The sequence below is a fragment of the Emydura macquarii genome, unplaced genomic scaffold (assembly GCF_026122565.2).
Source record: "Emydura macquarii macquarii isolate MOO-44397 ecotype Brisbane River unplaced genomic scaffold, CSIRO-AGI_Emac_v2 contig_295, whole genome shotgun sequence".
Lineage (NCBI taxonomy): Eukaryota > Metazoa > Chordata > Testudines > Chelidae > Emydura > Emydura macquarii.
Genome location: NW_027130432.1, coordinates 12,216,004 through 12,231,250, shown reverse-complemented (window position 1 = coordinate 12,231,250; position 15,247 = coordinate 12,216,004). Strand labels below are relative to the sequence as shown.

The window sequence follows — 15,247 nt, the reverse complement described above, 5'->3', positions numbered from 1 at the left end:
GGAGCTGTGCAAACAAATCAGATGTAGACGCCTTGTTTTATTGTATAAGTGAGATAGAGGTAGAGAGAAATTTTTTCCTCTACTGTTATGATAATGGTATAGTACTGTTTAGTGTGGCATAAGTGGACTCCATCTTGTTAGTTTCTTGAAATAAGCTCTCCTGAAACTTATACTATTGAACCTAAAAATATCTTGATAAATTCTCATTGTGGGAGTGAGGAATGTATAATGAATGAATAAAAAGACACCACCCTAAACTGCTGTAACAACAGAAAGGGAAGTAAAGACGCCAACTGCCACCCTAACCCTGAAGGCCGAAGAATGCATATCAACGACCCTAACATGCAAATAAACAACCCTAAAGTACAGAAGGATCCACCCTGGGAACAAAGAAAGTACAGAAATAAGAGAATAGTCATGTTACCAATAAGCTGGTGATTAACAACTATACTGAACCTAGAGACAGCATGACACAGCCAGGCCCATAGACTTACATGAGAGCCAACAAGTATAAAAGATGGGTAAAAACATGGAAACTTTGGGCTCTCATTCAGCAATTGTCATCTTGGGGAATTGGATTTGTGACCGACAGGGGCCTGGCTCCCTCCTCATGAGCCACTAGGCTGGCTCGAGCAATGCATAAAAGGAGTGGTAATTATATCACACCAGCTTGCAGAACTGTGTGAATGTGACTGCTTTTTGATATTCTTACATGTACAACAAACGTGGCATATTGCCTTGTCCCCCTGAATAAGATCCTGCTAGTCTTTTTTCTTTTACAAGTATAACAGAGGTAGAGAATAAAGCCCCAGTGACAGACTGCATCAGAGTGGGAACATTTTAATAAGCAAAATTCAGATTTGACACCATATAAAAATAGAAGCATTCAACGCATATATTATTTCAGCAGCTAGTCCCTTCAGCATTTAGACTGATTATTTATTCCTATTTTAGGTTTGTAAAAATGCACTTTTCCATTGGGTTTAAGGTGCGTGTATAAAATCAACCTTGGGCTTTCTCGGACCCATTATGGGAAGTGAATTCCAGAGAAGATCATGGACTGCAACCAGTTCATGGATAATCTCTCCTTAGGACTGCTAGGTCCAGTGCCTCAGCTGATTTCAACAGTCTCACATTGGATCATGGGGGGGGGGGAATCACTCAGGTAGCTGGGAGCCTGACCTTATGGAGTTATAAAGTGAACACCTTGAATTGCACCCAGAAGCAAAGAAGCAGCTACTGAATCTATGTAAGTACAGGTTTAATGCTTACTTATCTATCATAAAACATCTTCCACCAGCTGTAGCTTCTGAGTAGACCACAAGGATGAGCCCAAACAGACCACACTGTATTAGTCCAAACCAGAAGTGACCCAAGCCGGGAAAAGTGAGAGGCAGATCTGAAACAGAAGGGTGAAAGTTCCTGACCAGATGCTGATGAAAAGAGACATTGATGCGAGCTGGGATTCTAGACTCACGTGAAGAACCAAAGACATCACCAGATTACACGCTTGGGGCAAAAGGAGGACAAGCCCCCTTCAGGAATGGGGTCAGCAATCTCCAGTTTTGCTGTGGCCTCAGGAACATCCCTCCAACTCTCTAGCATCAGCCCTGCCCTGGCTGGCCTGATCTTCCAGTGCCAGGGCAGATTTGCCAGTGGGGAGGCATAGGCGGTGCATGCGGATGCAGTGAATAGGAGACACGGCGCTGAGTTGCAGTTGTACACTGTCTGCTGCCGTCCACAGTGCCTTACTCTCCCCCCGCAGCATCCCATGCATGCTGGGCAGGAGGGGCGACAGCACCCCCAGGCCTAGTTCCTTTGCACAAAGGTGCATATAACCCACGCGTCTCTCCCCAGTTTTTGCCTGGATCTCTTTGCCTGGCCCCTTCCGGACCTGCCAGAGAAGTTCATGGGCCTGTGCTGCACTATGAAGATTGTGGACTACAGAAGACAGTCTTGACAGTTGACCCTTGCCCAATCTCTCCTCTGCATTTGTGGGTTCACTGGGCAGATGCCTGTTGTGATGAGAGCCCTGGGAGAGATGGACATCAGGCTCCTCCCTGCCCTTCCACTAGGCTGTGACGTGGAAAGAGCTGTAAAGGGAGCATGAAACAGACTAGGTCCCTGATTCCCCCATGAGAGACAGCTGCAGCCCCTCCCTGCTTATAACACCCTCTGCCTTTTACAGTGAGGTTCACACTGAACAGGTGATATACCTGGAAGCCCAGGTGTGTACGCGGGTTACAATGATGGTGTTTAATGCAGCTGGGAATCAGACAGAGCTGGACCTGAGGGATCCAGAAGGGAATGTGCAGAGAGAAACCAAGCTGCTGCCATGCCCTTCAGCTGGTAACAGACTGGACGACGGCACAGATCCCAGTTCAGAGTCAGTGTGTGTGTGTGTGTGTGGGGGGGTGAATTTCTCTACATTCCTTATGATTATATATGGCCCCATGTGGCAAGGCAGGAGCATCAGACAGCCCCTACTTCCCCTCCTCTCTGGAAGCCTGCTCCCTGGTTCTTGGCTCCCGGGACACAGACTGTCCCAGCTGTGACCAGAGAAAGCCGTGATTCAGTCTGCGCCTGTGTGGTGGGTGCTGGACTGCAGCTTGACGCTGTCATAGCTGCTTGGCGAGTGGCAGGGCTTTCTGGCCTGCAGCACCATTGTCCAGAACCAGAGGAAGATGAGGAAGCCTGCGAGAGAAGGGAGAAATAGGTGAGCACTCACTGGGCAGGGAGAATGCAGAGAGCAGGACAATGGACCAGGATGGCATATATCAAAGCAAGCATAGTCCCCGTCTGTCTGCCGGGGAAGGCCAGCACCCTGCCTGAGCGTGCTCACACCCTGCACGCTAATCCCATCTTTAACTACACATCAGATGACCTGAGCTGACAGAGTCTCAGAGCCGTCCCTGTGCTAAGGTAGCAGAGCACGGGCTCAGTCCTTAGCAGCTGGTACCCTCGTGCGGCCATCGAGCGCTATCGCAGTCTTAAAACTGCTGTGGCGCTCTCCCCTTCACCCACGAAGTCTCCTGGCCCTGCCAGAGAGATCTCTGCGTACCGCGAGGCACGCTCGGGGCGGAGGGAGTCTCTTCTCCGCAGCGAGGACAGGAACAGGGCTGCATCAGGGGGACCCAGTGACAGCAAGCCAGGCGAGTGCACCTGCTGTCGCGCGCTCACCTTGGAGAGAGTTGATGATGGTGAAGAGATAGAGCGTGACAAGCTGGAACGAGCCGGAGGAGAAGGAGAAGAAGGCCAGCGCCCAGGGGAGGCCCAGCACGAGGCTCAGCCCGAGGAGTACCAGGGCGTACTTGCATTTGTGGCCTTTCTTCCTCTGCCTGAAGATCTCCCACACCATGGCTCCCAGCATGACGCAGTTGAAGAGCAATACCAGGCTGAAGCAGCCCAGGTTCACTATGTTATGGATCCGGGGGGCTCTGATCCAGCATCTGGAGGAAGGAGAAAGGCAGACGGTTCAGGTCTGTGATCCTGTGGGTTTAGAAGGGCTGAAGGGCTGATCTGCCAGAGCTCTGCTAGGGACCCCCAGGCCCATTCAGCCTCCAGCACAGAATTAAACAGGGAGGCCAGTCTCCCAGCTGATGTCAATCAGCACAGCTCCACTGAATTCATGAGAGCTTAGCTGACTTACCCCCGCTGGAGATCTGGCTGGACCAGGAGGTGGTAGGAAGAAAAGGTTTCAGGGAAGCCCTCAGCAGAGGGAGTTTAATCTGTTGGTATGTTTCAGGATGCACACTGTGTGCAACTGGCGGACTCACAGGAGAGGGAGCGCTGCTAGCCAGGAGCAAGGTGAGACAGCTCCAATTACTCACATAGTTGTGTTGCTGGAGTTCTCAAGGGATTCAAATACTTCCATGGGGACTGGCCCATAATTTGTCTGATCCGCCAGGAAGATCACAACCACGACAAAGATGGGAAGCCCTGGATGCAGAGAACAGCATTAGGTGGTTTTCCCAGCCCCTATTCCTGTCTTCACAGGTCCGTGAAAAAGGAGTCCATCCTTTCTGCTCCTAAGGAATTTACAGTGTTGTTCTCTCACACCCTTTGTCACCCTAGTGGAGGACCGAGGACAGTGCATTTAACAGGGATGGTTGGGGTAATGCCTAACAAATAAGACAGTCATCGCATTTACAGTCCAGCTTTGGGTCCTCATATCTGCATAGCTCATAGGTTCATAGATATTAAGGCTAGAAGGGACCACTGATCATCTAGTTCTAGCTGCTAGGGCCCTACCAAATTCACAGCTGTGAAAACACATCATGGACTGAAATCTGGTCTTCCCCATGAAAGCTGGCTATTGCAGAGGGGTCGCGGTTTTGCCACCTTTACTTCTGTGCTGCCTTCAGAGCTGGGCCGCTGGAGAGCAGCAGCTGCTGGCTAGGCGCCAAGCTCTGAAGGCAGCGTGGCCACCAGCAGCAGCACAGAAGTAAGGGTGGCAATACCACGATCCCCCACCCCACAATAGCCTTGCAACCCCCGCACAATCCTCATTTGGGTCGGGGCCCCCATGGTTCCAAAACTGTGAAATTTCTGACTTTTTAAAATCGGATTGACTAAAATGGCCTGTGAATTGGGTAGGGCCCAATGCACAACGCAGGCCAGAAAAGTTCACCCAGTGATTCCTGCCCGTATCTTGTGCTGGAGCAACAGTATGTGTTTTTTTTACAGAGAGCCAGCCAGTCTTGATTTAAAGATGCAGTGATGGAGACTGCACTACACCCAATGGTTAAGGCAAAGGTTATAACAGGAAGGGGAATTAACTCTAGCCCGAATATCTCTAGCTGCAGGTTCCAGGTACTGGTTCTTCTTATGCCTTTGTCTGCTAGATTAATATGTCCTCTAGTATCAAAAATTGCCTCCACAGGTGGGTACTTATAGACTGTGATCAAATCGCCCCTTCTCCTTGTGAGAGGAAAGTCTTCTAGGGGCAAACAGTCCTGGGTCCTCGGGTTCTCTGAGACATCTCTGCTGCCTTTCAGACTCACCCCAGCCTACCAGGCAGAGCTTGAGAATGAAGTGCTCAATGAAGGTGTTGAAGACCTCAACCACCAGCTTGTAGAGGTTGTAGCCCTCTATGCCCATCCAGGCCAGGCAGCACAGCAGGGAGAAGTGCAGGAACATGGCACTGGCTTTGCAGGCTACCTCGCTGCCGATGGAGGCCAAGGGCTGTGAGAGGAGGAAGCTCACATCCAGCAGGAGTATGGCCCCCAGCAGGTTCATGTGAATGTAGATGGTGACGGTGGAGTCTCTGGTCCTCCTCCTGGGAAAGGGAGAGAAAGATTTCACTCCTGCTCCTTTATCTGGAAGTCACAGACCCACCACGTATGAAATCCCACTGTGGGGTCCCCGTGCTTTGATTTAAGCAGCTCACACTAACTGGCAACACACAAGAGCTCTGTGTCCTTAGCAGCAGGAGATTAAGAACATAAGCACGGCCATACTGGGTCAGACCAATGGTCCATCTAGCCCAGTGTCCTGTCTTCCAACAGTGGCTAATGCCAGGTGCGTCAGAGGGAATGAACAGAACAAGTCATCGTCAAGTGATCCGTCCCCCGTCACCCATTCCCAGCACTTGGAAAACAGCCATCCCTATGGAGGTTATGATCTCAGAGCACGATTCCACACGTACATGATCAGCTGATGACTGTGATGGGTGCACATGTTCAGCCACCAGTAACTGCATTAGGGCTAGCATGCTGGATCCTGGTCACTTTGTTTCATTGGGAAGCTACATCTCATCTGGCCTTTGAACCATGTGCGTAGTCAATAGGTTTGGCCATCGCATACAGCCTAGTTTATCAAAGGAAGCCTCTCTTATTCTACGTCAGTCCCTTGCTAATACACTGCTAAAGATCCGTGTGCCCACGCTCGCTGCGTCAGCGATGAAGACCACCATGGCTGTCAAGATTATTACAAATGGTAGGGGATCCTGGGAGCCCACTTGGAGATACTATAAAGGGGCCTGGTTTCCAGGGGGTGAGTGCTCAGCACTTCCTGAATATCAGGCCCATCTGAGGAGTCCCACGTTGGGCCCCCAGAATCACCAGTCCTGTTAGAAAATCTTGGCCTATCTATATCTAATGGCAGCCGACGGGAATGCTGCCTGCAGCAGGTATGAACCTGGCCAGTGTGAGTACAAGTTTCAGGCTGCTAGTTAAGCCACTGCCCCAAACCGTAGGACTGTACCTGGAGAAGAAGAAGATGATGGTGAAGAGGGAAGCCAGAGCTGAGATAATGCAGCCAACGTAGGTGATGTTAGTCAGGTTCTCCTTGTGGATGGGGTCTATCTCCGGAGAGGACACCTGAGAATGGAGAGGACAGGGGAGGTGTTAGAGCCATGCTGAGCAAGAGCCGAGAGCTTTATCCATCACCACTGAGACCATGTGGTGAGGACGCAGCGAGCTGGAGTGGAAGCTGGTACCCACCATCAGCACAGCAAAATAGGTGAGGTGGTTGCAACGACAGACTGTCTGGCTATTACTCGTCTCTGTTTCACAGCCATCACTTTTCCAGCTGCCGTTGCCAGCTGCAAAGAGAAAAAGTAGAGTTTCCTGTAGCAGGTGGGAGTTTTCAGACACTCAACTCAAGTCAATGTTCACAGAAAGCCTTTGATGCCAGGTGTCTGCAAGTGAGTGACAGAATGAGTCAGTGCTTTGCAGTTGGGCCCAGTGACTTCTCTACAGACCACAGGCAGCGCTGCTGTGCTGGGGACTCTTGGCACCCAGGATCACCCCCACCCATATCTGCATGGGGAGCAGTGCCTTGGAGAGATCCTTTGGGCGATCCCTGGAGAAGCAGCCTGAGATCTAGTGATCCACAGAGGTCTAGAGACTGTGCCCTTGGCAGGATCTAAAGATGAGGGAAGGATGTCAACGCTAGGCCTGTGGAAAAGGGGAAAAGTCAGCGGGAGCTGGAGTATGTGACACAGATTGGAGAAGGACACAGTGAAAACTGACCAACTTCTCCGGATGAAAAAGGGATGGATATTTATCTAGCCACTGAGCATGTGCTGGGCCGGTCCAAGTAAACGGGCCCCTTTCCATTGACTCCAGTGAGAGCTGGACTCGGCCCAGTGTTTGTCTCTACAAGAGTTAAAATACCAAGGACGGTCAAGTCCCATGCTTCAGCTTGTAAAGTGATTGATGCTGTGTCCCTTTCTTGAGCAGCTAGGCTAGGGGTCTGGTTCTTACCTGCCCCACACCTGGAGTCCTCACACCTGTGCAAAGCAAGCATAAGGTGCCGTCAAATCGGGCTGGTAGCATTACACTCCCACTGCACAGGTGTAAATGACCCTGGGGGAGACCCAGGCCTCAGGAGGCTGCAAAATAGTCCGTTCTCTTTGAGATACTCACAGGCGGAGCTCGCGTTCCAGAACACACAGTGCGGAGTCACGTTCCTCTGAAAGGACAAGAACATGGGCGGTGAGGCAGGTGCATCTCTGGGTTATTCACAGGGCAGGTGAATTTGGCTGAGGGGCAGAAGAAAAAGGGAAAGATGGGGCAGGAGGAGAAAAGAAACTCTGGCCCATGTCATGTGACTGGGGCCAGGAAACAAAGATCATTCTCTCCCCAGCACTCCAACATGTCACCTCCTTATTCAACAAGGAGACCGCTCCCAGCAATGGCCTATCAGGGCAGGGAAAGATCAAAGACGCTGCTCCGGTTGTGCCGTCTCTCCGGAGGTGATCGCCAGACCTGTTAATGCTCCAGGAAGTGGCTAGTTGCCCCGAGTTCCATTTTTTTAAAAGGGCATCCCCTAAAGAGGATGGGGCAACAGAGCCCAGGCAGAAGCTGAGTCAGCCGAGTCCCAGCCTCTGCCCCTCCTCCCCCCGATCTGGGTAGGTTGATTTGAATAAGGCCGTTTCTCACACCTACCAGCCGCTGGTCATGAAAGAATTTGAGGACCACATCCCGTTGGAGGCCTGATATGGAGGTGTCCCCCACGGTAATGCCAATCACTTTTTCACCAAGCACCTTGCTGCCATTCTGGTTCTGAAAGACAGGGAAGGCTGTGATACCACGGTGGGAAAGTGAGAATGGCCAGGCACCGGTCGGGTAAAACTCCCTGAGATCTCAGACACGGACAACTTCCTTGTCACCTTCCCCAGCAGATAATACAGACCCAAAGGGGGTCTGGGCGCACAGGTGCCATTCACGGAATGGTGCTAGCTCAGTGTCCCAGGAGCCAAGACAGGGTCTCCCCACGTTGTGTCTTGCGGTCACAGATGATGTAGCATAGCCAGCTGGGGGGGTGGGCATCAGGACACCAGGAGGCCTCATATTTACCCAGGCAAAGGCCAGATCACAACCACCAATGGTCCATCTGCTCCGGTATCATGACTCTGAGAGAAGCTACAGTCTGATACTTTGGGGTAAGGAGCCACCTGCCATCTTCCCCCTAACTGTACATAACTCTGGCAGGGACATGGAGAGGGTGGACGTTGGAGCCCCGTTAGGGACAGGTTTGAGCTGCTGTAGGTAGGCACAACAGGGAGAGGGAAAGGACAGAGTTTTGGCAGGAACCTGAATTTGGTGCCCCTGACAGTGCTGTCCTGGTGTGTGACTATAATCAGGCTGCAGCGTTTTTCAGGATGGAGGCATAGTTAATACGCTGGCCAGCTCCTCTGGAAACGGGAGTGGAAAGCCTGGCTAAAGGCACCCAAATAAAATAAGCCGTTTAGTCTCATCCTACTCAATCTGCTCACCAAGGATGCTGTGCAGTGGGGCACAGTACAGATAGGAAGCATCAGCTCACAGGGGAGTCTCAGGGCTGGGATAGCAGGTGATGCTGCAGATCTGGAGGGAGGGGCACTGGCAGAGCTGGGCAGGGGGTCAGCGCAGGGATATTAGGGGGCTGTGAGTCAGGGAAGAGGCGCTGGCAGAGCTGGGTGGGGATAGCGGGGTGCTGGGAGTCGGGGGAGGGGGACCAGGGCAGGGGTAACAGGATGCTGTAGGTCTGGGGAGAAGCACTGGCAGAGCTGGGGATAGCAGGGTGCTGGCAGTTGGGGGAGGGGCACTGGCAGAGCCATGTGGAGATAGCGGGGTGCTGGGAGTTGGGGGAGGGGCACTGGCAGAGCTGGGTGGGGATAGCGGGGTGCTAGGAGTCGGGGGTCCAAGCTGGGTGATGGCCCAAGCCTGGTGGAGCAGCAGGTTACGCAGCAGGTCAGGTTTCACCCTGACCAGCAGCCCTAGGGGGCAGGGCAGGACCAGCAGCGGGCTGCTCTTGAGATGCCCTGGCAGTGTTGTAGGCAGCCTGCATCACCTGTGTTCCCAGCCACTGCACACCCAGCCCAGCACCATTAAACCCTCGCTTACGACACACGAGCACCGAATTCACTCCCAGCCTTGGGCCACGGCGTCGGTACCTGGAAGAGGGCCTGGCTGTTGATCTCCACCAGCAGCACTCTGGTCTCAGGGCTCCTCTGCCAGCGCTTAGCCTTCGCAAAGAGGAGACTTGGCAGATTCACCGCAAACCCTTGGACCTCCTTGCCTGCCTGCGAAATAAAGCCCAGCAGGACACGTCATCAGAAGGGCAGTCGGAAGGACGCGGCGAGGCTGTGCAGGCACAGGGAAAGCCTCGGGCTACACATGCACCAGAGCCTCACCTGGGGTAAATCGGCTTCAACAGTGCTGTGCCGATTTACACCAGCTGGATATCTGATTTCTGTCTAGCCTGGGCCAGGGACCCAGATGCATCACGGCTCTGGTTTCCAGTGTGGAGGGCCCCAAACTGGGTGTAAAAGAGACGCTGGCAACTTGAGTTAAAAGCATTTCTATTCAAATAGCTGAGCAGGGGTATCTGCACTTTGCTGCCCCCTCCCATCAGCAGCAGCATTGAAAGGAGCCCCCACAGCTTCTCCACTCGTCCCTGGGTCCCCTGCCTCCCACTGTGCCTCAGCCTCACGACAGAAGGGAGGAGCGGGTTCCCCAGGCAGGAGTCTGGGCAGTGGGGCAGGAGGCTCCTCTGATTACCCATCCCTTCAGTCCCATGCAGGAGTCTCAAGGGAAGGAGGTACGAGGGTGCAACCCTCTGGCGGGGCCCGCAGCCCAGTATGCCAGGGAGCTCTCCTAGGGAGTGAGGGCAATGGCACCACGGGTGCTCATGAGACAGAAAGCGCAACTGACTGTCAGCAAGTCAGAGCATGGGACTCCATGGAGGACTGCCCCAGGCCCCGAGGAAGCAAGGGAAATCAGAGTGAAAAAGATTTCCTTTGTAACCGTACAAAGAACAGACGACTGATTTTTCGGGGCGAGAGCATCCCTTTAACTACACGCCATCACCAGACTCGTCCCAGGCTTTCCCCTGGTTATGGGATGGAGTCAGGGCCATGTCTACATTGCAAACCATAATGGTTGTTGCAACCACGACTGGTGTAAACGGGTCTCCTGCTTGTAGCATAGCTGGGCCCTCAGAGGCTCCTGAGGCCCTGGGAATTCTGGATGCTGTGCCTTTAAAATGCTGCCAAAATCTAACATGAGATCCCCTAGTGCACCAAAGCCAGGCTGTGAAGAGCAACCCAGGACCACGCCCTGGAAAGCTTCCATAGAGGCCAGGGAACAAGGATCAACCTGAAAACATGCCAAGTGCAGTAAGAGGTTCTGCAAATGCATCAGTTGGTCTGGGATTCCTGCTCGAGGCCCCTAGCATGGCCTCTGAAATTACTTGCAGGGCTTAAAGTAATCTGTTACAAGATGGCTGGGCCTTTAAAGGGAGTTGGGCCCAGCCGTGGCTAGCCAGCTAGGGATCAGGTGATTATAAAAGCCAGCAGGCAGGGCAGCTGGCTATGATGCTGTCAGAAAGAGCAGCAAGAAGCAGAGTGATTCCCGTGGGAGGCTCTGGAGCAGGACACGAGTCCCAGGTAAGAGACCTGCAGGGAACAGATACCTCCTGGATTTGGGGAAGGCATGGCTGGTGTGGAATTTGTGCTACTTGGTCTTATGTGAAAGAAAGAAATAAAGCTGAAGCCTTCACACTTCAGGGCTTCAAGTGGTCACCAGCAGGAGTCAGGAAGTGAGGGGTTCCCCTCCCCCTGATGTAACTTTTTTTGTCTCCTTCCTCTGAAGCCTCAGAGCTGGGCACAGATGGAGGTGGGACTTTGAATGGGGTAGCCAGTGTGCCAAGGTGGCACAGAGCGTTCTCTCTCCCGGGTACTTGGCTGGCTGGTCCTTGCTCACACGCTAAGGGTCTCACTGGTTGCCATACATGAGGCTGGGAAGGATTTGTCTCCCAGGTCGGATTGGTAGCGACCTGGAGGGTTTTTTGCCTCCTTCCGCACTATGGGGTGCAGGTCACTTGCCAGGATCATCTGGGGGTATCTCACTTCATCATTTCCCTGCTGTCCCCAGGCATTAATGCACCTTGGTCCCTGCTATTCTCTGCCTGTGGTACACAATAGTCTAGTCTAGTCTCCTTTAGGTTGTGATACTTTGGTCTTGTTTCAGTTGCTGTGTTTAGCGTGAGGATGTTGGTGGCCTGACAGCAGGTCAGGCTAGGTCTGGTGATCGCTTCTGGCCTTGAATTCTATGGTCATGATGCTGTGACTATGAGAAAAAGGGCCTGAACCCTGGCATGCCTGCACTCACCTCCAATTTAGACGTGAAGGGCAGATCCTGAGAAGCTTTGCTGGATCCTATCTTCCAGACAGTCGCACGCACTGTACTCGTCCCAAAGGTTTTGTTCTCCCCTTCAAACTCCACCTCTCTCAGGTTTGATTCCAAATGCAGAAGTTTCCTTGCCGGGGAGGGAGGAACAGAGAGTGGGTCTCAGAGAGTCTGGTGATGTGAGGAGGGAAGAGTGCCTCAAAGCAGGGGCTGTCCCACCAACAGCTGAAAGGAGGAGAGCTTTGAGGACCCACTGCTGGGATTGGGAGGCTCTACATCTGACCTACCTTTCCCCGAAACCATTGCTGTCCGAAAACAGGCTAGTCAGGCATGCGAGCAAGGCCCTGAGTTGGGAGAAGGGCAATGGACATAGTTTGTGTGCTGTACTCACTCATATTGTGCTCTGGGCCTGGTGTGTCTTCCTGTGGGTGTAGTGACCTTCTTCATGTAGTTTTCTAAATTCCTTAATTCTTGTTCAATGTCAGGCACCCGGACAGATCTGACCTTGCAGTCTACAGCAGTGGATGTGGAAACAAAAGAGAAGGCTGTGATTAACGCCGGGGTGGGATGGGGCGGGGGAGGACAGCAATGCTGGTTTCTGTAGCATACCCCACCGCAGCAAGTGCTTTATACGGTGTGCTCAGGTGATTGCGTTATTCATGGATTCGCAGTCCTGGGTTTGATGCGGACGGGGCTGAATTCAACGGAGCCACTTTTGATTTGCATCCGCATGAGTGAGTGGCGAGCCAGACCTTGGGTGATCCCCAGGGTCCGGCCTGGGTAGGTGCGAATGGGCAAGCAGCGCACGGGGAGGGCTTACAGCATTGTGGGCCAGGCTTTCAAAGTTATTAGGCTCCGAAGGGGATTCTCAAAAGCACCCCTCGGCATCTTCGGGGGCCTAAATACCTTGCAAACCTGGCCCTTTTTGCTGAGCTGCTGGGGCTGGCCCCGTGAAATGAAGAGTTCACATGTGACGTCCGTCAGGATGCATTAAAAGAGACTCCGCCTATGGTGGTGAGTTTTTTGGCCTGTCCCATTCCTCTCTGGCCTTCAGTTGCTCAGGAGATGGGCTTGTTGGCATTTGCAGAAGACCCCTGAAGAGCCAGAGCTGCACTGTATTGTCAGGAATGGGCTAGCTGGGGGTAATAGCAGGTAACGGATACCGTGGCAATAGCTTCGCCACATTATCTGACAGGCCATTATGTTACAGCGGCTCTAGCATAGGATGGACATGAGTTCGCCCTATCTGCTCAGGCCGAGAACCTCAAGGTGCAATCTCCAGCATCCAGGCTACTGCAGGCGTGTTCGCTTGTCTCTTACTCTGTCTCCAGCTACAATGCAGCTGAGGCCACCCTGGTGCCCATCTGCAGGCAGGGCGATGGCAAGTCCTCGCATCCACAACTCTATCTTGATCTCCATAGTCTCCAATTGCGCAGATGTTCTAAAGGATGGGGTGTGGCTGGTGTCATGATGGATCCATTTAAGGCCTCTGGAAAGCTGTAATCGGAGGACCCATACTCCTGAAGGCAGCACAACAGGCCATTAAATGACCCTCCTGGTGGATGGGACATTTCGACTAGATGGGGGAGTGACAGGCAGGACCCTTGCAGCCACATTTTCAAAAGTGGTCACTTCTTTTGGGTGCTTAAATGGAGAAATTTTGGGCTGGATTTCCAGAGGCGCAGAGAACCCCAGCTCCAGCTCTCCTCAGTGGGAGAGGTGGGATTTCGACACAGTGGGAAATCGGGCCCAGGGCGCTGCAGAGGGTGCCCAAGAATTGAAGAACCCAAAATCAGTGGCCATTTTTGAAAAATGATGGAATTACCAGCCAGGGGAGAAGCCAGCTGCCCTTCTCTGCCTCCTATTGGAGGCGCAGCTACATGTGGGGTTTTCCCAGACCCTTCCCATAGCCACCCCTGAGTAGCTTTCAAGACTGAGCACGGTCAGAGGCTGCAGTGCTACAGCTGCAAACTTTCTAACACATTTAACACGTGGATTCAACTTTACCATGGAAGGGGAAGGAGTAAACGGCAGCACTTCTTAGGGAGGCGTTCTGCAAGCCCTCGTCATGGGCATAGGACACGTTGAAAAGCACAGGAATGCCACTTTTGTTCTGTGTCGTGCTTGCAGTTGAAAAGCAGAGGGAAATGTCTGCCTTGGTGCTCAGTGTGTAGTTGCTTTTGCCATACGTGAGGTTGAAACTGCTGTCCCTCTGGTACCAGTAGATGCAGAAGCGGTAGGGCCCCAAAACCGCCGATAAAGAGACGTTTTCTAAGTTTGCTGGGAACGGCGCCCTTATCTTGAACATCTCCGCGCTGTTCTCAATGGTGATGTTCTCTGCCTGCTTTTCGTAAATCAGCCAACTTTGGTTCTTTTGTTGTCTATCGCCACAAAATCGGAAGTCTGCTTCATGGCGGTGGCTTCCATGGACCCCTGTGTTACATAAAACCACACTGTGAGGTGTAGCTCAGCCTGAGGGGCTCCATGCTCCAGGGGTTGCCAAGGCTAGTCACGGCCTTGAGGACCCCATAGACACTGCTGTCTATTACTTATTACGTGGCTCACAGTAAGGCTCAGCTCTGAAAACCCTGGTTCTCACATGGCTCCCACTACCACAGTGTCTGAGTGCCTCAGTTGTTCATGTATTTATCCACACGTTGCCCTGTAAGGCACGGCAGGGCTATTATCCCCATTGTACGAATGGGGAAATGAGGCCCAGAGAGATTAAGTGACTGCCCAGGGTCACCCAGGGAGGCTTTTGCAGAGCAAGCACTTGAAGCCAGCTCTCCGGAGGCTCAGGCCAGGCCCTCAACCCAAGATCATCCTTCCTCCGAATGGACTCTAACCTCACCCGGGCAAGCTGCACGCTTCCAGGTGTGCTACAGGATGAGAGGAATACAAATAACAATTCATTCTCCACCATCATCCCGTCTCGTTCCTGCCCTGATTCATCTATCTGCCTCCAGCCTGTCCTGGAAGGAGAGAGGAATTCCATCTTGGAACGCAAGGACTGTCGCTCTGTCTTTCAGGAAACTTAATTAGAGGAAAAGTTCCTCTACACCTCCTGCCCCCTCCTCGCTCCATACAGGGACGACTGCTACCTTCTAACGGGTACTGTCCTGGCGGTGGGGAAGCTAGATAATACAATAGCCAAGTCGGCAAGGATGTAGTAAGCCGTATGGATAAGGCCCCACCAAATTCACAGCCGTGAAAAAGTGTCACTGACTGACTGTGAAATCTGGTTCTCCCCCGTGAAACCTGGCTGTCGTAAGGGGTCGCAGTATTGCCACCTTACTGTGGTGCTGCCTTCCAAACTGGGCAGCCGGAGAGTGGAGGCTGCTGGATGGGCACCTCGCTTTGAAGGCAGGGCCAGTGCCAGCAGCAGGGCAGAGGTGAAGGTGGCGTGGGATGGGGTGTTGTCACTTTTGGGGACAGAGCTGGCCTTATGGGTGGGTGATGTGGATGACTGCCCAGGTGCCGTGGTCGGGGGGGCACCGTGGTCACCGCCCCCCTGCCTCACCTCACCACACAAAGCCAGCCCAAGGCCCCTTTAATCCCAAGCGCTGGGCCCAGAGCCAGGGAGGGGCAGAGCTGTGGGCGCCCCAGCTGGAGACTTCTACGGTGCACCA

The 15,247-nt window shown here is 52.9% G+C and overlaps 1 protein-coding gene across 3 annotated transcripts in view; it reads right to left on the bottom strand.

The window, feature by feature from the left end:
* Positions 1-824: 824 nt before the first annotated feature.
* ADGRG1 (adhesion G protein-coupled receptor G1) overlaps positions 825-15,247 on the bottom strand; it is a 39,949-nt gene continuing 25,526 nt past the window's right edge. For all 3 annotated transcript variants that reach the window (XM_067552406.1, XM_067552422.1, XM_067552415.1), the window contains exons 3-14: positions 13,626-14,051; positions 12,010-12,130; positions 11,601-11,748; positions 9,383-9,511; positions 7,893-8,009; positions 7,371-7,416; positions 6,444-6,544; positions 6,205-6,320; positions 5,004-5,278; positions 3,831-3,939; positions 3,181-3,449; positions 825-2,694 (exon numbers count right to left, since the gene is read on the bottom strand). In XM_067552406.1, the coding sequence (XP_067408507.1) occupies positions 2,573-2,694; positions 3,181-3,449; positions 3,831-3,939; positions 5,004-5,278; positions 6,205-6,320; positions 6,444-6,544; positions 7,371-7,416; positions 7,893-8,009; positions 9,383-9,511; positions 11,601-11,748; positions 12,010-12,130; positions 13,626-14,051 (1,979 nt within the window). In that variant the 3' untranslated portion in view covers positions 825-2,572. The remainder of the gene's footprint in view (positions 2,695-3,180; positions 3,450-3,830; positions 3,940-5,003; positions 5,279-6,204; positions 6,321-6,443; positions 6,545-7,370; positions 7,417-7,892; positions 8,010-9,382; positions 9,512-11,600; positions 11,749-12,009; positions 12,131-13,625; positions 14,052-15,247) is intronic.